Below are 27,734 nucleotides of genomic sequence, written 5' to 3' on the forward strand. Positions count from 1 at the left end.
TTTGGCACGGTGGGGACGGAATCTGGCACGTGGGGACAGAATTTGGCACGTGGGGATAGAATTTGGCACGGTGGGGATGGAATTTGGCACGGTGGGGACAGAATTTGGCACGATGGGACGGGATTTGGTACGATGGGGACGGGATTTGGTACGTGGGGACAGAGTTTGGCACGTGGGGACAGAATTTGGTACGTGGGGACAGAATTTGGCACGATGGGGACAGATTGTGGCACAGTGAGGACAGGATTTGGCATAACGGGGACGGGATTTGGCACCACGGGGATAGGATTTGGCACGATGGGGACAAGATTTGGCACATGGTGGCAGAATTTGACACGTGGGGACAGAATTTCACACGACGGGGACAAGTTTTGGCACGATGGGAACACACTTTGGTAAGACGGGGACAGAATTTGGCACGGTGGGGACAGAATTTGGCAGGATGGGGACAGAATTTGGCACGTAGGGACAGAATTTGGCACAGGATTGGGGCTGGCGCAGGACAGGGACGAGCTCGGGCGCTGCTGCGGGGACAGCCCGGCCAGGATGTCCCGGGGGTCCCCGCGGTGTCCCCGCCCCGGTGCCACCGCAGCTCCCGCAGCCTGAGATGGGGGCGGCACTGGAACCAGTTCCTGCCAGCCCAGGGGGTTCCTGGGGGTTCCTGCCCCGTGTCCCCCCCGCAGCCCCTCGGGGGTGTCCCCGTGTCCCCAGAGCGGCGCTGGGTGGGAAGGGGGTGGGTCACAGGGGCAGTTCCCGTGGGGGGGCGGATGTCCCACTCACACCCCTGTTCCCATTCTCGTTCCCAGTTCCCATTCCCAGTTCCTATTCCCAGTTCCCATCCCCATTCCCATTCCCATTCATTTCCCATCCCCATTCCCATCCCCATTCCCCTTCCCATTCCCACTCCCATTCCCCATTCCCACTCCCATTCCCAGTTCCCATCCCCATCCCCATTCCCATCCCCATCCCCATTCCCACTCCCACTCCCACTCCCATTTCCATTTCCATTCCCATTCCCATCTCCATTCCCACTCCCAGTTCCCATCCCCATTTCCCTCCCCATTCCCATTTCCATTCCCATCCACATTCCACTCCCACTCCCACTCCCAGTTCCCAGTTCCCATTCCCACCTTCCCCAGCAGCCGCCCCCCATTCCCAGGGAACAGGGGATGATTCATCCCGGCCATTTCCTCTTCCTCCTCCTCCTCCTCCTCCTTTCATCTTTTTTAACTCTTTGATACCATAGTGAGAGTTGGGCTCCCATTATTCCTTTCACCCCCAATTGGCATCACAAATAACTTTATACAGGGCGAAGCAAATCTTTATCTGTCATGACTTTTATCTTATTTCAGCTCAGTCAGTCTTTTTTAATTATTTCCCGAATTAAAAGAAGGTAAACCAAGCTCCCTCTCTTTTTTTTTTTTTTTGGTTTTTTTTTGTTTGTTTATTTTTTTGTTTTGTTTTGTTTTTGTGGAATAGTTTGTAACAGTGTCCCAGCACTGTCCCTTTGTGGGACACCAGTGTCACTTTGAGCAGGGTTACGTAATTCCGGCTGTTTCTCGGAGAACTTCAGTGGCAGATTCTTGTCTGCTGTCGGTGCCATTGCTCGTTTTATCGCGGTTTTCAGGTCCTGAAATTCCCTCCTAAGCACGGCCACCAGGTCCCCCTCCAGCCCAAGGGACAGCCAGGGTCCCCCAAAATCCCCTGTCCAGCACCCCTGAGCCCCCAAACCCCCCTTCAGCATCCCACAGCCCCCCACAAACCTCTCACCCAGCACTCCCAGCACCCCAGGACCCCCCAAAATACCCCACCCAGCACCCCTGAACCCCCCCAAACCCCCACCTAGCATCCCATAGACCCCATAAACCTCCCACCCAGCACTCCCAGCACTCCAGGGCTCCCCAAAATCCCTCACCCAGCACTCTTGAACCCCCCCCAAATCCCCATCCAGCATCCCTGGACCCCCACCCATCGCCCCATAGCCCCCCCAGACCTCCCACCCAGCACTCCCAGCATACCAGGACCCCCCAAGATCCCCCACCCAGCACCTCTGAACCCCCCCAAATCCCCATCCAGCATCCCTGGACCCCCACCCATCGCCCCATAACCCCCACAAACCTCCCTCCCATCACCCCTGTGTCCCCCCCCGGCCATCACCCCCGTGTCCCCCATACTCTGCCTGTCCCCCCCGTGTCCCCCATTGCCCCCCCGTGTCCCCCCCGTGTCCCCCATTATCCCCCCATTCACACCACGTGACCCTCCCCATTCATACATCCCTGGCCCCGCCCCTCTCTCCCCATTGGCTCCCGCCGGCGCGCCGCAGCCAATCAGCGCTCAGCATTACCGCAGCTCGGGGGGGGCGTTGCCGCGCGGGGCCGGCGCTGATTGGCTCCTCCCCCTGGCGGAGCCCCGCCCACAGCGGAAGCAGGAAGCGGGCGGGCCGGCCGTGACCCGCGGGCGGGCAGCGCCGGCCGCGCCATGACGGGAAAATCGGTGCGGGACGTGGAGCGCTACCAGGCGGTGCTGGCCGGGCTGCTGGCCGAGGACGAGAACAAGTTCTGCGCCGACTGCCAGGCCAAAGGTAGCGCGGATGGGCGGCGGGGCCTGCGGAGCCCGCGCCGCAGCGGATGCACCCCCCACGCCGGCCTCGCCGCTCGGTGCTCCCGCTGCCGCCGCTCCCCCGAGGCGCGGCCAGCCCCGGTTGGGCGCCGTGGGGAGCGGGGGGACAACGGTGCTGCCCCGGCGGTTACGGGGATTGCGCGGGGTGCGGGGGAACGGGGGGATTGGGGGCGGGAACGGGGGGATTGGGGGCGGGAACGGGGGGATTGGGATACAGAACGGGGGGGATTTGGGGCAGAGAGCGGGGTGGGATTGGGGTACAGAACCGGGTGGGTTTGGGGCACAGAACGGGGGGGATTGGGGTACAGAACGGCGGGGTCTGGGGGCGGGAATGGGGTGGATTGGGGGCACAGAAGCGGGTGGGTTTGGGGCAGAGAACCGGGTGGGTTTGGGGCAGAGAACCGGGTGGGTTTGGGGCAGAGAACCGGGTGGGTTTGGGGCACAGAACCGGGTGGGTTTGGGGCACAGAACCGTGTGGGTTTGGGGCACAGAACGGGGGGGATTGGGGGCGGGAACGGGGTGGGTTTTGGGACGAGAGCGGCGTGGGTTTGAGGCGCAGAACCGGGTGGGTTTGGGGCACAGAACCGGATGGGTTTGGGGCACAGAACCGGGTGGGTTTTGGGACGAGAGCGCGGTGATTTTTGGGACGAGAATAGGGTGGTTTTGGTGGAAAGAACCCGGTGATTTTGCCGGAAATAGCTCCGTGTTTTGGGGACAAGAACGAGCTGCGTTTGGGGCAAGAACGGGGTGGGTTTGGGGTCAGGAGCAGGGTGAGTTTTGGGGGCAAGAACGGGGTGGGTTTGTGTTTTATTTCACTGTTGGGTTTATATTTTGCATCTCGGGTATTGACAGCAGGTTTGGGGCAGAGAACGGGGTGGGTTTTGGGGCGAGAATAGGGCGGTTTTGGTGATAAGAACCCGATGGTTTTAGGGGAAAGAGCTCCGTGTTTTGGGGGCAAGAATAGGGTGGTTTTGGGGGAAAGAACGCCGCGGTTTGGGGCAGAGAACAGAGTGAGTTTGGGGTCAGAGCAGGATGGCTTTTAGGGCGAGAATAGAATAGTTTTAGGGGAAGAAGCTCCGTGGTTTGGGGCAGAGAACAGGGTGGTTTTGGAGGAAAGCACACGGTGTTTTTTGGGGGAAAAGCCCCCAGATGTTTGGCTGCAGCACAGCTGGATTTGGAGCGAGTCGGGCAGGGAACGACCCCAAAATCCCTTTGTGGGAATCCCGGGAAACCCCCAGGGTGGGGGAAGAAGAGGAACCTGGAAAAGCCAGAGGTGTGGAGTTAACTGAGGGAATTCCAGCTGGGGTGTGAGCCCAGGATCTGCTGTAAGGACGGGGCAGGAGCTGGAACCTCACCCTCCAACCGCTGCAGAAATTCAGATTTTTTGCCCTTTTCCTTTCCCACCTGGTTCTTCCCCATCACCCAGCACAGGAATCCCTGGGATCATCCACCCTGGGACGAGCTTTGAGCTCCCTCCCAACCCAAACCATTCCATGTTTTTCTGATTCCAAGGCGTGCTTGTGACCCTGATCTAGCTGAGAAAGGAAATGTTTGAATTCCAGAGGATAAAACAAAGGAATCAAGTTGTTGCTCTGTGGTTGCTGCTTTATTTTCCTGCAGCAGAAGAGTTAAAAGTTGCCCAAAATCCCATTTTAATGAGCTGCTGTAATCACTTGGAGATCTGGACTTGAACCTTGTTGCCCAAGAGCTGCTGGAAGTGAACTTGGGGAAGGGATTGGGCCAAATCCATCTGTAAATAAAAGATTTGGTGACCTCAAAACCTGCAGAGCCCCCTTGGATAACATTAAAAATGAGATAATTATGATTTATTTTCACCCTAAACCACAATAAGTTCATCCATGCCACCTGCCTGGAGCACAGATCAGAATATTTCCCCTCCATTCCTTTATCTCTTGGCAGAAATATTTCCTTTATCTCAATTTCCCCAATCTTGAGACAGCAAATTCCACCAAAATTGGAATAAATTCAACCTCCCAATTCAAGGTGATGGGGGTGGTGAAGCTCCTCCTGGTCACAGGAAATGCAGAATTAATTAATTATTATAATTATAATTTATTTATTATTTGCTGCAGTTTTGGGACAGTTTTGGTATTTTTGGTGAATGGAGCTGTCTCTGCCTGGAGCTCCAGGGAATTGGGGAAATTTTGGGGGGAATTTTGGGATTTTTAGGATTTTAAGGTGAATGGAGCTGTCTTTGCCTGGAGCTCCAGGGAACTGGGGAAATTTTGGGGCAATTTTGGGGCAAATTTGGGATTTTTAGTATTTTTAGTGAATGGAGCTGGGTCTGCCTGGAACTCCAAGGATTTGCTGCAGTTTTTGGGGCAGTTTTGGGATTTTTGGTGAATGGAGCTGGGTCTGCCTGGAGCTCCAGGGAATTGCTGCAATTTTGGGGCTGTTCTGGGATTTTTGGTGTTTTTGGTGAATGAAGCTGTGTCTGCCTGGAGCTCCAGGGAATTGGGGAAATTTTGGGGGGAATTTTGGGATTTTTGGTATTTTTGGTGAATGGAGCTGGGTCTGCCTGGAGCTCCAGGGAATTGGGGAAATTTTGGGATTTTTGGTATTTTTGGTGAATGGAGCTGTCTCTGCCTGGAGCTCCAGGGAATTGGGGAAATTTTGGGGGGAATTTTGGGATTTTTGGTATTTTAGGTGAATGGAGCTGTCACTGCCTGGAGCTCCAGGGAACTGGAGAAATTTTGGGGCAATTTTGGGGCAGATTTGGGATTTTTGGTGAATGGAGCTGTGTCTGCCCAGAGTTCCAGGGAATTGGGGAAATTTTGGGGGGAATTTTGGGATTTTTGGGATTTTAGGTGATTGGAGCTGTCACTGCCTGGAGCTCCAAGGAATTGCTGCAATTTTGGGGCTGTTTTGGGATTTTTGGTGTTTTTGGTGAATGGAGCTGGGTCTGCCTGGAGCTCCAGGGAACTGGGGAAATTTTGGGGCAATTTTGGGGCAGATTTGGGATTTTTGGTGTTTTTGGTGAATGGAGCTGGGTCTGCCCAGAGTTCCAGGGAATTGGGGAAATTTTGGGGCAATTTTGGGGCAGATTTGGGATTTTTGGTATTTTTGGTGAATGGAGCTGTCTCTGCCTGGAGCTCCAGGGAATTGGGGAAATTTTGGGGGGAATTTTGGGATTTTTAGGATTTTAAGGTGAATGGAGCTGTCTTTGCCTGGAGCTCCAGGGAACTGGAGAAATTTTGGGGCAGATTTGGGATTTTTGGTATTTTTGGTATTTTTGGTGAATGGAGCTGGGTCTGCCTGGAGCTCCAGGGAATTGGGGAAATTTTGGGGAAATTTTGGGGCAATTTTGGGGCAGATTTGGGATTTTAGGTGAATGGAGCTGTCTCTGCCTGGAGCTCCAAGGAATTGCTGCAATTTTGGGGCTGTTTTGGGATTTTTGGTGTTTTTGGTGAATGGAGCTGTCTCTGCCTGGAGCTCCAGGCAATTTTGGGGCAATTTTGGGGCTGTTTTGGGATTTTTGGGATTTTTAGTGAATGGAGCTGGGTCTGCCTGGAACTCCAAGGATTTGCTGCAGTTTTTGGGGCAGTTTTGGGATTTTTGGTGAATGGAGCTTTCTCTGCCTGGAACACCATGAATTTGCTGCAGTTTTAGGGCAGATTTGGGATTTTTGGTGAATTTTGGGGCTCTCCCATCACGTGGCTCCAGGTGGTGCCCTCAGCACTTACCTGGGCTGCTGGGGAGAGCCCCTTGCATGGCAGAGGTGGAAATTTCTCTTCACAGGTGGTTTATTTCTACTTTTTTATATATATATATAAATTTTCTATTTTTACATATATATATAAATTTTTTTATTTATATATTTATATTTATATATATGTATTTATATATACATGTGAATTTTCTATTTTTTATATATATATGAAATTTTTATTTATATTTATGTATATATAAATGTTCTATTTATATATATCTAAATTTTCTATTTATTTATACAAATTTTCTATTTATATATATCTAAATTTTCTATTTATATATATCTAGTTTTTCTATTTATATATATCTAAATTTTCTATTTATATATATATCTAAATTTTCTATTTTTATATATATCTAAATTTTCTATTTATATATATATCTAAATTTTCTATTTATATATATGTATAAACTTTCTATTTATATAAAAGTACATATAAATGTTCTATTTATATATATAAATTTTCTATTTATACATATGTATATATAAATTTCCTATTTTAATATATATATAAATTTTCTAATTTTTAATATATATATATATATATATAAAAATTTTCTATTTTTTGATACAAACAAATAAATAAATGATATTTAAGTTCCTTCCAACCCAAGCCCAGCACTTCTGTGCAATCTCAGGGTGTTTTTGCAATCCCAGCTCAGAGTTCTTGTTTTGCAGGAAATTGGGTGAATTTTTTTTTTCTTCTCCTTCCTCTTTTTCTTGTCTGGGGGAACTGGGAGATCTGATCACCTGGAAAGGGCAGGATTGGTGGCAAAATTTTAAAATTTTATTTTATTATTATATTTATTTTATTTATTTTATATTTATTTTATTTTTTATATTTATTTTAATTATTATATTTATTTTATTATTATATTTATTTTATTATTATATTTATTAATATATTTCTTATTTTATTATTTCAAATGTTATTTTCTTATTCAAATTTATTTTCTTATTCAAATTTTTATTTTCTTATTCCAAATGTTATTTCCTTATTCCAAATGTTATTTCCTTATTTCAAATTTTTATTTTCTTATTTCAAATTTTATTTTCTTATTCAAAATTGTATTTTCTTATTCAAAATTTTATTTCATTATTCAAAATTTTATTTTCTTATTCAAAATTTTATTATTCAAAATTTTATTTTCTTACTCCAAATTTTATTATGCAAAATTTTATTTTCTTATTCAAATTTTTTTTTTTTTCGTATTTAACATTTTATTTTATTTTTGGTGTGAAGCTGATTTTGTCTTTATATGGGAGAGATGCTGAGCATCCAACACCAAATTCCCAACCTGGAAATAGGGAAAAAAATGGGAAAAAAATTCCCTCAGAGTGGATTTAACTTTTTATCCTCCCTCCAGCTAATTGTGTTTGGTTCCTTTTAATTCTTTATTAAAACAGGTGTAGGATTTGGGATATTCCTCCTCAGAAATTATTATGGGATGGGAAGGGAGAAAAGTTTGGGGCTGATTTATTGGAATTTGGGAATTTTCTCCAGCCAACTCCATCCCTTGTATCCCAGAGGGATTTGGTGGGAGAAGTGATGCTGAACTCAGAAATCCAGGATGAATTCTTCATTAAAACAGGATTTTTTGTAGGATTTGGGATTTTCCTGCTTAGAAATTATTAATTATGGGATGGGAAGGGAGAAAAGTTTGGGGCTGATTTATGGGAATTTGGGAATTTTCTCCAGCCTGACTCCATCCTTTGTACCTTGAGGGATTTGGTGGGAGAAGTGATGCTGAACTCAGAAATCCAGGATGAATTCTTCATTAAAACAGGATTTTTTGTAGGATTTGGGATATTCCTCCTCAGAAATGGTTAATTATGGGATGTGAAAGGAGAAAATCTTGGGGCTGATTTATGGGAATTTGGGAATTTTCTCCAGCCTGACTCTGGAATCCAAAATATTCCCAGAAAATCTGCATGACTCAGCCCCTCCTCCTCCAGCTCTCTGCAGCTGAATTTCCTTTGAAGAGAAATTCCAGGAGGAACTTTTTAAATAACCCAAAATTTGGGGAACTGCTCAGCCTGGGTTAGGAAATTTGGGATGGGGAGGAAGCTGAGCTGGGTGTTCATGAGCTGAGAATCCTCAGCTGCAGCCACAGTATTCTGGGATGTTCAATATTCTGGGATATTCTGGGATGTTCAATATTCTGGGATGTTCAATATTCTGGGATGTTCAATATTCTGGAATATTCTGGGATGTTCAATATTCTGGGATATTCAATATTCTGGGATATTCTGGGGTGTTCAATATTCTGGGATATTCTGGGATGTTCAATATTCTGGGATGTTCAATATTCTGGGATGTTCAATATTCTGGAATATTCAATATTCTGGGATGTTCAATATTCTGGGATGTTCAATATTCTGGAATATTCAATATTCTGGGATATTTAATATTCAATATTCTGGGATGTTCAATATTCTGGGATATTCAATATTCTGGGATATTCAATATTCTGGGATGTTCAATATTCTGGGATGTTCAATATTCAATATTCTGGGGTGTTCAATATTCTGGAATGTTCAATATTCAATATTCTGGAATATTCAATATTCTGGGATATTCAATATTCTGGGATGTTCAATATTCAATATTCTGGGATGTTCAATATTCTGGGGTGTTCAATATTCAATATACTGAGATGTTCAATATTCAATATTCTGGGGTGTTCAATATTCTGAAATATTCAATATTCAATATTCTGGGATGTTCAATATTCTGGGATATTCAATATTCTGGGATATTCAATATTCTGGGATGTTCAATATTCAATATTCTGGGATGTTCAATATTCTGGAATATTCAATATTCAATATTCTGGGGTGTTCAATATTCAATATTCTGGGGTGTTCAATATTCTGGGATGTTCAATATTCTGGGATATTCTGGGATATTCAATATTCAATATTCTGGGATGTTCAATATTCTGGGGTGTTCAATATTCAATATTCTGGGATGTTCAATATTCTGGGATGTTCAATATTCTGGGATATTTAATATTCTGGGATATTCAATATTCAATATTCTGGGGTGTTCAATATTCTGGGATGTTCAATATTCAATATTCTGGGATGTTCAATATTCTGGGGTGTTCAATATTCTGAAATATTCAATATTCAATATTCTGGGATGTTCAATATTCAGTATTCTGGGATGTTCAATATTCTGGGGTGTTCAATATTCAATATTCTGGGATGTTCAATATTCAATATTCTGGAATATTCAATATTCAATATTCTGGGATGTTCAATATTCAGTATTCTGGGATGTTCAATATTCTGGGATGTTCAATATTCAATATTCTGGGGTGTTCAATATTCAATATTCTGGGATATTCAATATTCTGGGATGTTCAATATTCTGAAATATTCAATATTCTGGGATGTTCAATATTCAATATTCTGGGATGTTCAATATTCTGGGGTGTTCAATATTCAATATTCTGAAATATTCAATATTCTGGGATGTTCAATATTCAATATTCTGGGGTATTTAATATTCTGGGGTATTTAATATTCAATTTTCTGGGATGTTCGATATTCTGGGATGTTCGATATTCTGGGATATTCAATATTCTGGGATATTTAATATTCAATATTCTGGAATATTCAATATTCTGGGGTGTTCAATATTCTGGGATGTTCAATATTCAATATTCTGGGGTGTTCAATATTCAATATTCTGGGATATTCAATATTCTGGGATGTTCAATATTCAATATTCTGGAATATTCAATATTCAATATTCTGGAATATTCAATATTCAATATTCTGGGACATTCAGTATTCTGGGGTGTTCAATATTCAATATTCTGGGATATTCTGGGATATTCAATATTCTGGAATATTCTGGGATATTCAATATTCTGGGACATTCAATATTCTGGGACGTTCAATATTCAATATTCTGGGACATTCAATATTCTGGGATATTCAATATTCAATATTCTGGGGTGTTCAATATTCTGGGATGTTCAATATTCAATATTCTGGGATGTTCAATATTCTGGAATATTCAATATTCTGGGACATTCAGTATTCTGGGATGTTCAATATTCAATATTCTGGAGTGTTCAATATTCTGGGATGTTCAATATTCTGGGATGTTCAATATTCAATATTCTGGGATGTTCAATATTCTGGGATATACAGTATTCTGGAATATTCAATATTCAATATTCTGGGGTGTTCAATATTCAATATTCTGGGATGTTCAATATTCTGGAATATTCAATATTCTGGGATATACAGTATTCTGGAATATTCAATATTCTGGGATGTTCAACATTCTGGAATATTCAATATTTAATATTCTGAGATTTTCCATTATTCTGCTTTTCTGAGCTCAAAAAGTTTGTGCACAAAGTGGAAATGCTCCCAAAATTTAATTTATTCCTTTGGGATTTTATCTCAGCAAGGTAAAAATGGAGATGGAATTTCCCCCTCAAGCAAAGGGAAAAAAGCAGCAGGGATTGAGGGTGGGATTATTGTGGGAAGATCCTTTTTAAGCAGAGATTTTCTGCCAGGAATAGGGATAATCCTCAGAGCAGCAGCACCTGCTGCTGACCCACCTGGTAGTGCAGAAAAAAATATAAAATTTAAAAAAAAATTAAAAAATAATAAAAAAAAAAAAAAAAAAAAATTAAAAATTAAAAAAAAATTAAAAAAAAAATTTAAAAATTAAAAAAAAAATTAAAAAAAAAATTTAAAAAAATTTTAAAAACTTTAAAAATTAAAAACCATTTAAAAACCATTTAAAAACCATTTAAAAACCATTTAAAACAAGTAAAAAAAATTAAAAAACAATAAAAAAATTTAAAAATTTTTTTTTTACATTTTTAAAAAATTTAAAAAAAAATTTAAAAAATTAAATAAATTTTAAAAATTTAAAAAAAATTTTAAAAAATTTAGAAAATTTTAAAACATTTAAAAAAAATTTTTAAAAATTTAAAAAAATTTAAAAAAACATTTAAAAACATTTAAAAACATTTTAAAACATTTTAAAAATTGAAAAAAATTTAAGAATTTTAAAAAATAAAAAAATTTTAAAAAATTTAGAAAAATTGTAAAAAAATTTAAAAAACATTTTAAAAAATTTTAAAAAATTAAAAAGTTTTTAAAAATTTAGAAAATTTTTTTAAAAATTTAAAAATTTTAAAAAATTAATAAAAATTTAATAAAAATTTAAAAAAAAATTAAAAATTTAACAAAATTTTTTTTAAAAAAATCTAAATTTTAGTACTATTTTCATTTCAAATTTCACCTTTTTAAACACTTTCTGCAGAATTCTTACTGCAAAAAAATCTCCTCAGGATCTTGGAGCCAGAAAAAATCTAAATTTGTCTCTTGAAACCCCTTGGGAATTCACCCAAATATTCAGGAAAAATGGAAATAAAAATTCACTGAGCAGGGGATGCTCTGGTGCTCATCCTGCAGCCCCTGCCAGGATTGGAGTTAAAAATTGGGAATTATTTTGGGATTTTAAAGAAAAATAAGATTTTTTTTTTTTTCAGTTATTCAGGTTGTTCAGCAGCCCTTGGCTGGCTTGGTGAGGTTTATTTTGAGGAAATAAAAAAATCTAAATTTGGGTGATAAATCCAAAATTCCCTGAGCCAGGAGGGTGAGGTGATCACTAAGTGATTTATCAGGGTGTGCCCAATTTTTGTGAGGGCTGATAATTCTCCTACCACCCTGTTATTTATTGATATAAACCCATTTTTCTCAGGAAAAAAAAAAAAAAAAAATTACCTTAAACTCCAACCCAGAATTTTTATCACTTACTGGGTTTTTTTTTTATTTTATTTTTTTTTTGGGGAAGTGAGAAGCAGCAGCACAGGGTAAAAGTCACATCTGGAGATGCCACTTGGGGCTTTTTTTGAGTCTTTTCACTTATGAAACTCTGAGGAAATGCCTGAAAAAAAAAAAACAAAACAAAACTAAAAACCAAAAAAAAAAAAGCAAAATCTGAGCTGCAGGGAGATTTTTAGTGGGAGATGAAGAAGAGGGAAGTGGGAGGTTGTTTATATCTGCACCAAACCTTCCTCCTCCCACAAACTTGGCTTTAAGAGACATTTAAAAGATATTTTTTTAAAGGGATTTGGAGGTTAAAATGTTGGTTTAGTGTCTGGGATGTTGGGTCTGATCTGACCCCACCAGGGTTTGCTGTGCTGCAGGTTCAGGGAATATTTTGGAAAATCCAAATTTGTTCCCTGAGCTGCTGGGGTCACAATTTCTGAAAATCTCTGAAAAAAACCAACTCCTCTATTCCCTTCTGACACTTTAAAATGAAATATCTTTTTAAAATCCTTCCCCTCTCCCACAAACTTGGCTTTAGGAGAAATTTTAAAGATTTTTTTTTTTAAAGGAATTTGAAGGTTAAAATGTTGGTTTAGTTTCTGGGATGTTGGATCTGATCTGACCCCACCAGGGTTTGCTGTGCTGCAGGTTCAGGGAATATTTTGGAAAATCCAAATTTATTCCCTGAGCTGCTGGGGTCACAATTTGTGCCAAATTCTGGATAAAACCAATTCCTCTATTCCCTTCTGGCACCTTAAAATGAAATATCTCTTTAAAATCATTTCCACAAACTCAGAACTTTAGGAGACATTTTAAAGATATTTTTATTTGAAGGTTAAAATGTTGGTTGAGTGTCTGAGGAGGATCCAACCTGATCCCACCAGGGTTTGCTTGGTGCAGGTTCAGGGAATATTTTGGAAAATCCAAATTTGTTCCCTGAGCTGCTGGGGTCACAATTTGTGAAAATTCTGGATAAAACCAACTCCTCTATTCCCTTCTGGCACCTTAAAATGAAATATCTTTTTAAAATCATTTCCACAAACTCAGAACTTTAGGAGACATTTTAAAGATATTTTTATTTGAAGGTTAAAATGTTGGTTTAGTGTCTGGGATGTTGGGTCTGACCTGACCCCACCAGGGTTTGCTGTGCTGCAGGTTCAGGGAATATTTTTTAAAATCCAAATTTGTTCCCTGAGCTGCTGGGGTCACAATTTGTGCCAAATTCTGGATAAAACCAACTCTTCTATTCCCTTCTGACACCTTAAAATGAAATATCTTTTTAAAATCCTTTCCACAAACTTGGCTTTAAGAGAAATTTTAAAAGATATTTTTATTTGAAGGTTAAAATGTTGGTTTAGTGTGTGGGGAGGATCTGACCTGACCCCACCAGGGTTTGCTGTGCTGCAGGTTCAGGGAATATTTTGGAAAATCCAAATTTATTCTCTGTGTGGCTCTGGAGTCTCTCCTGAGCTGCTGAGGTCACAATTTGTGCCAAATTCTGGATAAAACCAACTCCTCTATTCCCAAATCCCAGCTGGAATCTCCCCAGGGAAGATCTCACCCCTGCTTGTATAATGTGTTTATTGCTGGGAGGAGTTTAAAAAAAAAACCCCAAAAAAACCAACAAAAATTTTATTTTAATTGTCAATATCACCAAGCTGCTCCACTCTGGCTGTCCCAAAAATTGAATTTAGGAGTTGCAGCTGGGATGTGACTTGTCCCAGAGCAGCAGGAGGATGTGACACCAACCCTGAGTCATGTTTTAGTGGGAGGTTGTGGTGGCTTGAGCTGCTCCATGTGACAAACCCAGTGAGCTGATTACCCCCTTAATCCTTTTAGTCCTATCAGGGGCTAAATTTATCTGGAGTTTAAATCTAACCTTGAATCTCATGATAATCCTTGCAGCAGTCTCAGGTTAGAGACAGAATTCTGGGTAAAAATCACAGAGAAGGATCCAAATTTATTTTTTGGGTGTTTTTAGGTGATGCTGTTGTGAGGTTTGCTTTGATAATAAAATAAATTTATATAATTCCTAAAGGTCACTCCTGGAGAGAGGAAAAAAGCAAGAAAAGGCCAGAAAATTTAATAAAATAATTTTTTTAGTGAGTTCCCTGTCAGAGGTTGGATACTCTGATTGCATTATCAGCCCCAAATCCCTGAGGATGCTCCAGGTTTTGCCCAGGAATGGGAATTTAGTTGTTAAGAGCATCTCAAATGCAGCACTGCTTTTTTTAGAGCTCTGAAATTGCACTTTCCCCCTCCCACCTCCCTCATTAAATCAAGGCTCTGCTATTTTAGCTGTGCAAAAAAAGCAGGATAACTCTTCATCATCCAGAATAACGTGTGGAAAAAGGGCTGGTGGAGATTTTTGGATCCCTAATTCTGTGTTTTCCCACTTCCCCATGTGCTGGGACACCAGTTTGTGCTGGGAGCTGGAGGTTTAATTTTAAAATATTCCTAAAAGATTCAGCAGGATTGAGGGTCTGGCCTGGCTGGGAGAGGGGTGGGAATATAAACTCCTTGATCTTTCCCTTTTGGGTATTTATTTAATTTTTTTTTTAACCCCTGGCATGATCTCCCATCCACACCTTGCAGCTGTCCTGCATGAAAAAAAACCAGGAATTTCCATCAGAGCTGTGGAAACTGTGAACTGATCATTCCTTGGGCTGGGATTGGTTTTGGGGTGAAATCCTGGGCTCAGCTGGGAATTCCTGCCCAGCACTGAAGATGTAGGGAAAAAAAAACAACAGGATCACATAGCAGAGCTCTGGGTGTTGTTTTTTGGGTGGTTTAAATTCCTTTTTTCCTGCCTCTTCCTCTTGGAGCTGATTTGTGTGGATGGAAGAGGGAGAGGCAATAATTCCTCAATTGGGAACATCCTGATGTGAAATTCCAATTTCCAGTTCACTTGGTGCAGTTTCCCAGTTGTTCCAGGTAAAAAAAAAAATTTAAAAAAGGTTTTTCTGGTGGGAAACACTTTGCTGTGTGTTGCCAGGGCCACGATGGGCATCCTGGAACATCGGGGTGTTCATCTGCATCCGCTGTGCTGGGATCCACAGGAACCTGGGGGTTCACATATCCAGGGTCAAATCTGTCAACCTCGACCAGTGGACACAGGAACAGATTCAGGTGAGGGTTGGGATAACACTCTGAGGATTTGGGGTTTTTTTGGTTTATTTTTTTAATTGGGTTTGGGGTTTTTTTGTTGTTTTTCGTGGGGTTTCTTGCGGGTTTTTTGTTGTTGTTGTTGTTTTGGGGGTTTTTGTTGGTTTTGGGGTTTGGTTTGGTTGGGTTTGGTTTTGTTGGGTTGGTGTTGGGTTGGGTTTTCTTGGGTTGGGTTGGGTTTTCTTGGGTTGGGTTTGGTTTTGTTGGGTTGGGTTTTGTTGGGTTTTGTTGGGTTTTGTTGGGTTTTGTTGGGTTTTGTTGGGTTTTGTTGGGTTTTGTTGGGTTTTGTTGGGTGGGGTTTTGGTTCTGTTTTGTTTTAGTTGGGTTTGGTTCAGTTGGGTTTGGTTTAGTTTTGCTGGGTTTGGTTGGGTTGGGTTTGGGTTGGATTGGATTTGGTTGGGTTGAGTTGGATTTGGTTGGGTTGGGTTTGGTGTAGTTGGGTTGGATTTGGTTGGGTTGGGTTTTGGTTCTATTTTGTTTTGGTTCTGTTTGGTTCAGTTTGGTTTGATTTAGTTTGGCTGGGTTGGGTTTGGTTGGGTTGGGTTTGGTTTTGTTGGGCTGGGTTTTGTTGAGTTTAATTTGGTCGGGTTTGGTTTGGTTTTGTTGGATTTTGTTGGGCTTGGGTTTGGTTGGGTTGGGTTTGGTTTGGTTGGTTTAGGTTTTGTTGGGTTGGTTTTGTTGGGTTTAATTTGGTTGGGTTGGATTTGGTTGGTTTAGGTTTGGTTGGGTTGGGTTTTGTTGGGTTGGGTTTTGTTGGGTTGGGTTTTGTTGGGTTGGGTTTGGTTGGGTTGGGTTTGGTTGGGTTGGGTTTGGTTGGGTTGGGTTTGGTTGGGTTGGGTTTGGTTGGGTTGGGTTTGGTTGGGTTGGGTTTGGTTGGGTTGGGTTGGGTTTTGTTGGGTTGGGTTTTGTTGGGTTGGGTTTTGTTGAGTTTAATTTGGTTGGGTTGGGTTTTGTTGAGTTTAATTTGGTTGGGTTGGGTTTGGTTGGGTTTTGTTAGGTTGGGTTTTGTTGAGTTTAATTTGGTTGGGTCGGGTTGGGTTTGGTTTTGGATTGGTTTTGTTGGGTTGGGTTTGGTTGTGTTTTGGTTTTTGGTTTTGTTTGGTTTTGTTGGGTTGGGTTTGGTTTTGGATTGGTTTTGGTTTAATTTTGGTTTGCTTTACTTTGGTTTGGTTTGGTTGGTTTTTGTTAGTGGAGCTTCCTAAATTTCAACTTAAACCAAGCATAGCCCAAAAAAATGTGGGAAATGGAGGAAGAAAAATTCCAGCTGGGAGAGGCTGGGAGGGAAAACACCCTCCAAAAACAGCAGAGAGTAAAACTGAAGGATCAATAAATTAATTTCTCTTCTCTGGGATACTTTTATATCCAGAAAAAGGAAAATTTAAGGAATTTTTTTGGATTTCAGTGCGTGCAGGAGATGGGGAATGGCAAAGCCAATCGTCTGTACGAAGCTTACCTGCCTGAGAACTTCAGGAGGCCCCAGACAGACCAGCATCCTTTTTTTTATTCCTGGAAAAAAACATGGAATTTTCCATCCTGGAGCTGTGTGGTTGAGGAGGAATTCCCTGGGAATGAAGGAATTCCTGCAGAGTTTTGAGGGTGGGGAATTGGGACGAGTGAGGAGGATGCTGCAGGTTTTTGGGAGGCTGGAGGGTTGGATTTTCCACAAAATAAAAAAAAAAAAAAAAAAAAGCTGAATATTCCAAAGGTTTGGATATTCAAAAAATAAAAAAAGCTGAATATTCTAAAGGTTTGGATTTTCCAGAAAAATGCTGAATATTCCAAAGGCTTGGATTTTCCAGAAAAAAACTGAATATTCTAAAGGCTTGGATTTTCCACAAAAAAAAATCTGAATATTCTAAAGGCTTGGATTTTCCAAAAAAAAAAAAAAATTCTGAATATTCTAAAGGCTTGGATTTTCAAAAAAAAAAATCTGAATATTCTAAAGGCTTGGATTTTCCAAAAAAAAAAAAAAAATGCTGAGTATTCCAAAGGCTTGGATTTTCCAAAAAAAAAAAATTCTGAATATTCTAAAGGCTTGGATTTTCCAAAAAAAATACTGAATATTCTAAAGGTTTGGATTTTCCAGAAAAATGCTGAATATTCTAGAGGTTTGGATTTTCCAAAAAAAAATGTTGAATATTCTAAAGGCTTGGATTTTCAAAAAAAAAAAAAATGCTGAATATTCTAAAGGTTTGGATTTTCCAAAAAAAAATGTTGAATATTCTAAAGGCTTGGATTTTCCAAAAAAAAAAATCTGAATATTCTAAAGGCTTGGATTTTCCAAAAAAAAAAAAATTCTGAATATTCCAAAGGCTTGGATTTTCCAGAAAAAAGCTGAATATTCTAAAGGTTTGGATTTTCAAAAAAAAAAAAAGCTGAATATTCCAAAGGTTTGGATATTCAAGAAATAAAAAAAGCTGAATATTCTAAAGGCTTGGATTTTCCAAAAAAAAAAAAAATTCTGAATATTCTAAAGGTTTGGATTTTCCAAAAAAAATACTGAATATTCTAAAGGCTTGGATTTTCCCCAAAAAAAAAATGCTGAATATTCTAAAGGTTTGGATTTTCCAAAAAAAAAAAAAAAAAAAAGCTGAATATTCTAAATTTGGATTTTCCAAAAAAAAAAAAAAATGCTGAATATTCTAAAGGCTTGGATTTAAAAAAAAAAAAAAAAAATGCTGAATATTCTAAAGGCTTGGATTTTCCCCCCAAAAAAAAAATTCTGAATATTCTAAAGGTTTGGATTTTCCAAAAAAAAAATTCTGAATATTCTAAAGGCTTGGATTTTCCAAAAAAAAAAAATGCTGAATATTCTAAAGGTTTGGATTTTCCAAAAAAAATACTGAATATTCTAAAGGATTGGATTTTCCCCCCAAAAAAAATGCTGAATATTCTAAAGGCTTGGATTTTCAAAAAAAAAAAATCTGAATATTCTAAAGGCTTGGATTTTCCAAAAAAAAAAAATTCTGAATATTCCAAAGGCTTGGATTTTCCAGAAAAAAGCTGAATATTCTAAAGGTTTGGATTTTCCAAAAAAAAATGCTGAATATTCTAAAGGTTTGGATTTAAGGTGTCCCAAACCAGGCTGGGATGCTCTGATGGAATTTTTAAATCCCACCTTGCAGGAATGTTGAGTAAACAGGGATATAATGATATGAAACTAAAAAAAAAATAAATATATATATATAAAATTAAAAAAAAAAGCACCTTTCCAATTAGATTAAAGTTTTTTAATCTAAGGTGCTTTTTGAAGTGTGTGACCTCAATGTGCTGAGGGGATGCTTGGGGCAAACAACAAAAAAAAAAAAATTAGGAAAAAAAAGTGAGAAAAACACAGCAAGAACCTAAATCCTGATTTAATTCCCTTTTTATAGCACTGAAATAACCTGGAATAACCCACAGGCAAAAAAAAAAAAAAAAAAAAAGAGAGAGAGTTGGGATCCAGCAGTAAATTATTTTAAGAAAGTTACTGCTGGAAATGCTCTTTAAACAATGATTTAATTTAGTTACAGCCTGTACCTTGTCAAATAAAGTTTCTATTCTGGAATCCTTTGTCCTTAACCAGCTGCTGCAGAGCTGTGGAGAGTTTTATCCGAGATAAATATGAGAAAAAAAAATATATGGACAGAAGCATCGACATCAACACCTTCAGGGTGAGTCTGGAGGTCTGAATTAAATTTAAATTTAAATTAAATTAAATGGACTGAGTGAAAGAAAAGAAAGAAATTTAATTTAAATTAATAAATTGTCCCCCCCGGCTTAGGGGTAATTCATTCTGCCTGCACTTCATGGAGTGAATTTTTAATTGAGATTTGAAGATGCTGAGTGGGTTTTTTTTGTTAGAGGGAATCCAGGTTATCCAGAAAAAAAAAAAAAATTAAAAAAAAAATCAGGGTCACAGGCATGGTAGAGCTCCAGAAATTGGAATTTTTTTGTGGTTTAAATTCCTGATTTTTTCTGATTGGTTTGTGTGGATGGAGATCTCCAAGGATAATGATTGGAGGAAATATTGGAAGATTTTTATCCCATTTCTTGCTCAGAGTGGGAAAAATTCAAATTTTACCTCAAATTCAGCTGTTTCTGAGGGATTTTAGATGAGTAACATCATCACCTTTTTCTTGGTGTAATCAGAATTTTTTTCTCTCATATCAGTGATTTTTAGGACAACAAAATTGTTTAAATTTCTGGTTTTTTCCCTCTTGCATCTTTTTGATTTGTGTGGATGGAAGACAGGAAATAAATCTGCAGGGATAATAATTGGAGGAAATCTTGGAAGATTTTTATCCCATTTCTTGCTCAGAGTGGGAAAAATTCAAATTTTACCTCAAACTCAGCTGTTTCTGAGGGATTTTAAATCTGAGTGGTTTTAGATCATTTACAGCATTGAGTGTGATCTTTTTCTTTTTTTCTCTCATGTCAGAGATTTATTTTTTTTAAGGACAACAAAATTGTTTAAAATCTGAGAGGGTTTAGATCATTAACAGCATTGGGTGTGATCTGGGTGTAATCAGAATTTTTTTCTCTCATGTCAGAGATTTTTTTTTTTTTTTAAGGACAACAAAATTGTTTAAAATCTGAGAGGGTTTAGATCATTAACAGCATTGGGTGTAACCAGAATTTTTTTCTTTCATATCAACGATATTTTTATTTTTTTTTTTTATTTTTTTTTCCTCTCAGAAAGAAAAAGACGACAAATGGAAAAAGAGCAACGAGTCAGAAAGGAAACTGGAACCCATCATCTTTGAGAAGGTGAAAATGGTAAGGAGGGAAATGATGGAGCAGTTGTGGATTTATCCCTGAGGGATTCCAGGAACATTTTTCTGGCCTGGGTGTTTGGAGTCCCTGCTGGGAGCTTGTTTTGCTCTGCTCCCCAGACACTGAGCAGATGTGCAGGTTGGAATTCAGTTTTTCCCTGCTGGTTTTTTTTTTTACCTCTCTGGTTTAAAGCCTGCTTGGATTTTAAAACCCACTGGGGTAAAAAAAAAAAAAAAAATTGGGAATATTCGCTCTGAAATTCTCATTTTGGAAGAGCAAAGATAATTTTGCTTGTATTTTTTATTTAAATCCACTGGGAAAAAAATATTTAAAGGGTTAATCTTGATAAAAATTCTGATATTTCACAAGATTTGTGTTGTTTATTTTTCCCCCCAGCCTCAAAAGAAAGATGAAACACAATCCAGGAAAAGTTCCCCCAAATCTGAGCCAGTTATGGATTTGCTGGGCCTGGGTAAGAGAAATTGGTGTAGAAGTTGTGGGGATTTGAGGATTTTCAGTGCTAATTTCGAATAATTCCAAGAATTCTGCAGGAATATTCCTGTAAATAGTGGAAAAAAAAAAAAAAAGGAGGAGGTTAAAGTGTTTAAGAAAAAGATCCTTTGCCCCAAGGGAAAGGGAGATTTCTGTTCTGGAGGATGAAGTATGAACAGAGACATTTAAAAAAAAAAAAAAAAGAAAACTTTCACATTTAAACAGCTTCCCATTAAAAGTAAACTTAAAAATAAGTTTAACACAAACACAGCTCTGAGGAGGTGGGAGGAGTTTGACAATTTGCAAATTGTGAATGTGAAAACACAAGAGAACTTTGTTCTTCTCTTGGGAAAGATCCCTATGGCCAAAACAAGAAAAAACTTCTCTAAAGTAAACTGAAATAATTATTTAAGTGAAAATCTAACCAAAGTATCTCTGTGTGTTGTTGTTAAGAAATGTGGGAGGGGGAAGAGGGAATAATCTGAAAATCTTATTCCAGATTTCTAATTTTCTTTATGTTGTTAATAAATCTTTATACCCTTTTAAATTTTAAACCTGCCTTGTTTTTACTCCTAATCCTATCATCCTATCCCACAACAGAAAATTAACTGTATGTCCTGGTTTGAGGACAGGTGTCTGCCAATAAAGGCAGAAATGGAGAATGTAAACCCCCTCCCTCCAAATTATTATGATTTGGAAATTAAGCATCTCTCAGGCAAAGATAAGGGAATTAGGAATAACAGTTCTTTACTAGGAAAATTAAAATAGCAATGCAGTATTACACAGAACAATCCCAACCCTGCCAGAGTCAGAATCCAAGCTGACACCCGTCAGTCAGTCAGGGTGTTGGCACAGTCCCATTCAATGGTGGCTGCATCCTCCTGCAGGGGCAGATGTGGTTCAGCTGGAGCAGTGCTCCTGGAGAAGGTGCAGTTTCCTCTGAAGCTCCAGGGATGATGTGGAAGGGTCTGGTTTTCCTCTGGAATCCAGAGACAGAATAATTTGCTGTTCCAAATCTCAGTTTTTATCTGGGTAGGAAATGTTTGGCTCCTCCCCTGGCTGGAGCATCTCCCAGTGGGATGATGGAATTTTATCAGTCATGCCCTGGGACTCAGTGGCCATGAACAGGAGATATCTCCTGGAGGGAGGATGGGCTGTGGGAAGATAAAGATGATTGTCCAGCTGGTTTAAAGATGGCCCATGAGCAGAGGATATCTCCATGGAGATCAGGGTCACTGCCCCAGCTGGGTTAACAGAATACAAACTTTTGGTCACATCCCATATTGCAGCCCAAGGCAGAAAATGAAAATGAACAAACCTAAACTAAAGCAAGAGCTGATGAGGGTGGGGTGGCCCAGGGGTGTCCCCAGGCTGGGGACAGGCACAGCAGGACCTGTCTGTGTGTCCTGCAGACGCCCCGGTGACAACGCCCGTCACCAACGGCCGGCCCTGCAGCCTGGAGAAGGACCTGGACCTGTTTGCATCCGTGGGATCCAGCTCAGACTCCAGGAAGGTGAGCTGGGAGTGCTGGGGCTTGGGAAAGCCTGGCTGGGTGGTAGAACCACGGGATGATTTGGGATGCAGGGGGTGGTAAAGGGCAGGGACATCTTCCAGGTGCTCCAGCCTTGGACACCTGCAGGGATTCCCATCTGGGAACTGTCTGCCCTCAATCTGCCTTCCTCTAAATTCCCCTTCATTAAAGCCCAAAATCTTCCCTGTTGAAACCATCATCCCAGCACATCCCTGCATGTGGGTGGGTGTTCCCCATTTTCCCTGGTGCTGGATTTTTCCCTGATCCTGTCCCTGTGTCCCAGCTCCATGCTGACCCATCCCATCACATCCCTGGATGTGTGTGGATGTTCCCCATTTTTCCCTGATCCTGTCCCTGTGTCCCAGCTCCATACTGACCCACCCCAGCACATTCCTGCATGTGAGTGGGTGTTCCCCATTTTTCCCTGATCCTGTCCCTGTGTCCCAGCTCCATGCTGACCCATCCCAGCACACCCCTGCATGTGAGTGGGTGTCCCCCATTTTTCCCTGATCCTGTCCCTGTGTCCCAGCTCCATGCTGACCCACCCCAGCACACCCCTGCATGTGTATATGGATGTTCCCCATTTTTCCCTGATCCTCTCCCTGTGTCCCAGGTCGTTGGCTCCATGCCAACCTCTGGAAGTGCTGGCTCTGTTCCTGAAAACCTGAACCTGTTCCCGGAGCCTGGAGGCAAAGGGGAGGAGGTGGGGAAGAAGCAGCTCTCCAAAGACTCCATCCTGTCCCTCTATGGCTCCCAAACGTCCCAGGTGCCAGCACAAGGTAACCCTGCCTGGGCTGGCACCTGCAGGGCACCAGGGGAGGGTGCCTGGGGTGTCCTGGCAGCTGAGAAACTTCCAGAAGTGGGAATGTGGGTGAGAGAATCCCAGAGTGGGGTGGTGGGGGAGGGAGTGTGAAGCTCATCCTGTTCCAGGAATCCTCCCACTATCCCAGGGCTGCTCCAAGCCCTTCCCAGCCTGGCCTTGGGCGCTTCCAGGGGTCCAGGGGCTGCTCTGGGAAATCCATTCCAGCCCCTCAGCAGCCTCAGGGGAAGGATCATTCCCAATATCCAACCCAGCCATTCACTGGGAATCAGGGAATTCCTCCCCAATATCCAACCCAACCATTCACTGGGAATCAGGGACATCCTTCCCAGTATCCAACCCAACCATTCACTGGGAATCAGGGAATTCCTTCCCAGTATCCAACCCAGCCCTGCACTGGGAATCAGGGAATTACTCCCCAGTATCCAACCCGGCCCTGCACTGGGAATCAGGGAATTCCTCCCCAATATCCAACCCAACCATTCACTGGGAATCAGGGAATTCCTTCCCAGTATCCAACCCAACCATTCACTGGGAATCAGGGAATTCCTTCCCAATATCCAACCCAGCCCTGCACTGGGAATCAGGGAATTCCTCCCCGGTATCCAACCCAGCCCTGCACTGGGAATCAGGGAATTCCTCCCCAGTATCCAACCCAGCCCTGCACTGGGAATCAGGGAATTCCTCCCCAGTATCCAACCCAGCCCTGCACTGGGAATCAGGGAATTCCTCCCCAGTATCCAACCCAGCCCTGCACTGGGAATCCATTCCCGCACGTCCCTTCCCAAATTCCCTCTCCATCTTTGTTGAGAAGTGTGAGCAGCCCAAGGACAGCTGAGTGTGGGTCTCCCAGGCAGGCTGTACCTGGGGCTGTGCCCTGGCAGCCCCTGGGCTGTGATTTCTCCTGTCCCTGACCTGATGGGTTTCCCTGGGCTGTGATTTCTCCTGTTCCCTGTGCTGTGGGTTTCTCTGGGCTGTGATTTCTCCTGTCCCTGACCTGATGGGTTTCTCTGGGCTGTGGGTTTCTCCTGTTCCCTGTGCTTCTCCTTTTCCCTGTGCTGTGATTTCTCCTGTTCCCTGTGCTCATGGGTTTCCCTGGGCTGTGATTTCTCCTGTCCCTGGGCTGATGTGTTTCTCCTGTTCCCTGACCTGATGTGTTTCTCCTGTCCCTGACCTGATAGGTTTCCCTGGCCTGTGGGTTTCTCCTGTTCCCTGTGCTGATGTGTTTCTCTGTGCTGATGTGTTTCCCTGTGCTGATGTGTTTCCCTGTGCTGATGTGTTTCTCCTGTGCTGATGTGTTTCTCCTGTCCCTGTGCTGATGTGTTTCTCCTGTCCCTGTGCTGATGTGTTTCTCCTGTGCTGATGTGTTTCTCCTGTGCTGATGTGTTTCTCCTGTGCTGATGTGTTTCCCTGTGCTGATGTGTTTCCCTGTGCTGATGTGTTTCTCCTGTCCCTGAGCTGATGTGTTTCTCCTGTGCTGATGTGTTTCTCCTGTGCTGATGTGTTTCTCCTCTCCCTGCCCTCCCAGGCCCGATGTTCCTGGCTCCAGCTCAGCTGGGCTACCCCGCCTCTCCCTACGCCTTCCCGGCCGTGCCCCCCTCGGGCAGCCTGCTGGGGGGCGTGGTGGCCCCGCCCGTGGGGCTGCTGGCCCAGCCGGGGGCTGCGGGGCTGGTGGCCCCGGTGGCCATCCCGGCCGGCTACGTGGGCGGCGTGCTGGCCGTGGGCTCGCAGCAGCAGCAGCAGCAGCAGCCGCCGGGCTACGCGGGGACCCCGCCCGTGCTCGGGGCGCCGCCGGCGCAGCAGCTGCACTGGAACCTGGCCCAGGTGAGGGCAGCCCAGCCTGGGGTGGAGGGGGTGAGGGTGGGTGGGTTAGGATGGGTTTGCCGGGTTGGTTAAGATGGGTTTGCTGGGTTGGTTAAGCTGGGTTTGCCGGGTTGGTTAAGCTGGGCTTGCTGGATAAGTTAAGCTGGGTTTGCCAGGTTGGATAAACTGGGTTAATTAAGGTGGGTTTGCCGGGTTAATTAAGGTGGGTTTGCTGGGTGGGTTAAGATGGGTTTGCCGGGTTGGTTAAGATGGGTTGGTTAAGCTGGGTTTGCCGGGTTGGTTAAGCTGGGCTTGCTGGATAAGTTAAGCTGGGTTTGCCGGGTTAATTAAGGTGGGCTTGCTGGGTTAATTAAGGTGGGCTTGCTCGGTTAATTAAGGTGGGCTTGCTGGGTGGGTTAAGCTGGGCTTGCTGGGTTGGTTATGCTGAGTGGGTTAAGCTGGGTTTGCCGGGTTGGTTAAGCTGGGCTTGCTGGGTTGGTTTGCTGGGTGGGTTAAGCTGGGCTTGCTGGGTTGGTTTGCTGGGTTGGTTAAGCTGGGTTTGCTGGGTTGGTTAAGCTGGGCTTGCTGGGTTAATTAAGCTGGGCTTGCTGGGTGGGTTAAGCTGGGTTGGTTAAGCTGGGTTTGCCGGGTGGGTTAAGCTCTCTGCTGTCCCGGTTGCAGGTGACCCAGCAGATGGCTGGGATGAACTTCTATGGAGCCAGTGGGATGCTGGGCTATGGCCAGTCCATGGGAGGAGGAGCAGGAGCAGCCCAGGGCAGCAACCCCTCCCTGTGGAAATGAGCCCACCTGTGACCATTTCTGCCTTTGTTCTGTCCCCCAGACCTGCTCCATCACATTCAGGGTTTATTTTTTATTTTTTCCTTTAAGGTTTGGGGAGCCAAACCCACCTCCCTCAACCTGAAATTTATATTTTTTTTGTTGTTGTTGTTTTTTCCATCCCTGAGCTGCATCTCTGCCTTCCCACTGTCACAGCCATGGGGACAGCTGTGTCCTCAGCACAGTCAATGCACACAGGGAGGGGAGGGCAGGGGGTCCCTCCCTGCTCTGAGCCCCCCCTGAGTCCTGGGTAGCACTTGATGCCCTGCTGGGCACTGAGAAACCTGCAACAGAACCTGCAAAATCTGGGCTGAATCCTGCCCAGAATTCCTCACTTCAATGCCAGTGTTAGATTTATTATTTTTTGTTGTTGTTGTTGTTTTTTTGGGGTGGGGGAACCTGTTTGGTGCTGAGGAACTGGATTTAAGATTTAAGCCGAGCCCAGGGGCAAGCAAGCCTTGCTACCTCCTCCCTGCCCCCATCTCCTTGGAACCAAAGCCCTGTCCCAGCCCTGAGCAAGCAGGAATCTGCCCAGAGTGGGGCCAAGCTGGTGGAATGTCACAAACTTGCACTGCAGAGGGGATTTTCTGGCTGCTGTTGGGATTTTGGATGGGATTTCACTTCTAACAATCTTAACCAGAGTTCATTCTCCAGAGCCCTGTGCAAGTTTTCTTACACTTTTAAAAATTTACTCTCACATCCTAATTTATACTTTTTTTTTTTTTTTTTTTCATATATATTTTTTTTTTCTGTTTTGTTTTGTCCTTGTTGTCGTTGTTCCTGTGTAAAATCCTGGTTCCCCTCCTTCCCTGGCTCGCTTGGGACATTTTAATCTTTAGGCAGATTTCTTTTTCTCATCTTTAGTAGAACCCAAAACTGCTTCAAAATTCAGCAAGAAGTCGGACTTGTGGTCTGCTCTCTCCTGTGGATATGTAAATTCCCAAATAAAATATTGCAGTGGACTCCTCTGGTGCTGGTGGTCACTCCAGGTGTGGGAATTTAGGGAATTCCATCCCAAAAATTCAGCCTGAATTCCTTTAGGCTCTGTCCCAAATTCCAGGGAGCTGAGGGAGCACAGCCAGGCCTGGAAGAATCCAAAGTTTATATATCTAAAAGTTTATATATCTAAAAGTTTATATACAAAGCTTTGGCATGGGGGGGGAAGGTGGAGCAGAATTCCTGCAGCTCCTGGGACTCAATTATTTCATTCCAAGCTTTAATTCCATTATTTTAAACTCAGATTTAACAAAACCTTGGGGCTCATCCAAAAATGTGAAAGAATTGGGAATTCCAGGATGGTTTGGGTGCAATTCCACCCCTTAACCCTTCCCCAATACCAGATTTCTTTGGGATAGAGCAGCCACATTTCCCTGGGAATTTCATCCCAAAAATCCCACTCCCCCTATTCCTGCCCCTTCCCTTTTTTTTTTTTTTTTTTTTGGGGTGCTGGAAGGATCTTTTATTCATTATAGGATTTATTTCCTCTAAACCTGCTTTTTCCAGAAAAAAAAAAAAATTTATTTATTTACTTATTTATTTTAGATTATCCATGAGAGGTTGTGTATGATTTTTTTTTTTTTATTAAGGGAAAAATTCAACTCAAGCACAGAAAAAAGTTTTCAAGCTGGCTTTAATCATCTCCACTTGCTGCCCCAATTACTGTACATGCAAAGCCAATTAAAAGGTGAATAATTCAGCTTTTCCTCCCTTTTGTTTATTGTTTTTTAATTGATTTTTTTTTTGGGGAAGGAAAAACTTCAGGAATATTTTACAAAACAACGTGCGCCCTCAGAGATAGAAACCACAAAAATACAAGTTTGACATTTAAGAAAGGACCACACACATAGAAAAACAGGACAGGACACAGGTAGAAAATTCCTTTTTTTTTTTTTTTTTTTTTTTTTTTAAATTATTCCCATATTTCTGTAGCCATCCCAAACCCATCCCCTTCTCTTGGATGTGGAACTGCTCCAGTTCCCCCTTCCCAGGGATTTTTGGGGAGGGTGGAGTCGTGGAATGGGAGGAATCTGTCATTAAACCAACTTTTTAGCACTGATTGGGAGTCCCAAAAATCCTAAAATATCCAATAAAAATTCTCCTCTCCCCCTCAGTCACTTCTCATTTAGTGCCAATTAACTCCTGGTTAATTAAGCTCTGATTTCCCCCCC

The 27,734-nt window shown here is 42.3% G+C and overlaps 1 protein-coding gene across 1 annotated transcript; it reads left to right on the plus strand.

The window, feature by feature from the left end:
* Positions 1–2,423: 2,423 nt before the first annotated feature.
* SMAP2 (small ArfGAP2) lies at positions 2,424–26,528 on the plus strand. Its single transcript, XM_056509402.1, has 10 exons — positions 2,424–2,581; positions 15,159–15,292; positions 16,731–16,816; positions 18,903–18,981; positions 20,006–20,086; positions 20,480–20,555; positions 21,988–22,088; positions 22,720–22,885; positions 24,455–24,750; positions 25,411–26,528. The coding sequence occupies exons 1-10, from the start codon at positions 2,479–2,481 to the stop codon at positions 25,528–25,530; spliced, it is 1,242 nt and encodes a 413-aa protein (XP_056365377.1). The 5' UTR covers positions 2,424–2,478; the 3' UTR covers positions 25,531–26,528.
* The last annotated feature ends 1,206 nt before the right edge of the window (positions 26,529–27,734 follow it).

This window comes from Oenanthe melanoleuca, chromosome 23 (assembly GCF_029582105.1).
Source record: "Oenanthe melanoleuca isolate GR-GAL-2019-014 chromosome 23, OMel1.0, whole genome shotgun sequence".
Taxonomy (NCBI): Eukaryota; Metazoa; Chordata; class Aves; order Passeriformes; family Muscicapidae; genus Oenanthe; species Oenanthe melanoleuca.

Excerpts from the sequence above, each read along its gene's own strand:
- SMAP2 (XM_056509402.1), top strand. The coding sequence starts at position 2,479 with ATGACGGGAAAATCGGTGCGGGACGTGGAGCGCTACCAGGCGGTGCTG. Across the intron at positions 18,982-20,005 it reads TCGACATCAACACCTTCAGG|AAAGAAAAAGACGACAAATG; the intron begins GTGAGTCTGGAG and ends TTTTCCTCTCAG. Across the intron at positions 20,087-20,479 it reads TCTTTGAGAAGGTGAAAATG|CCTCAAAAGAAAGATGAAAC; the intron begins GTAAGGAGGGAA and ends TTTTCCCCCCAG.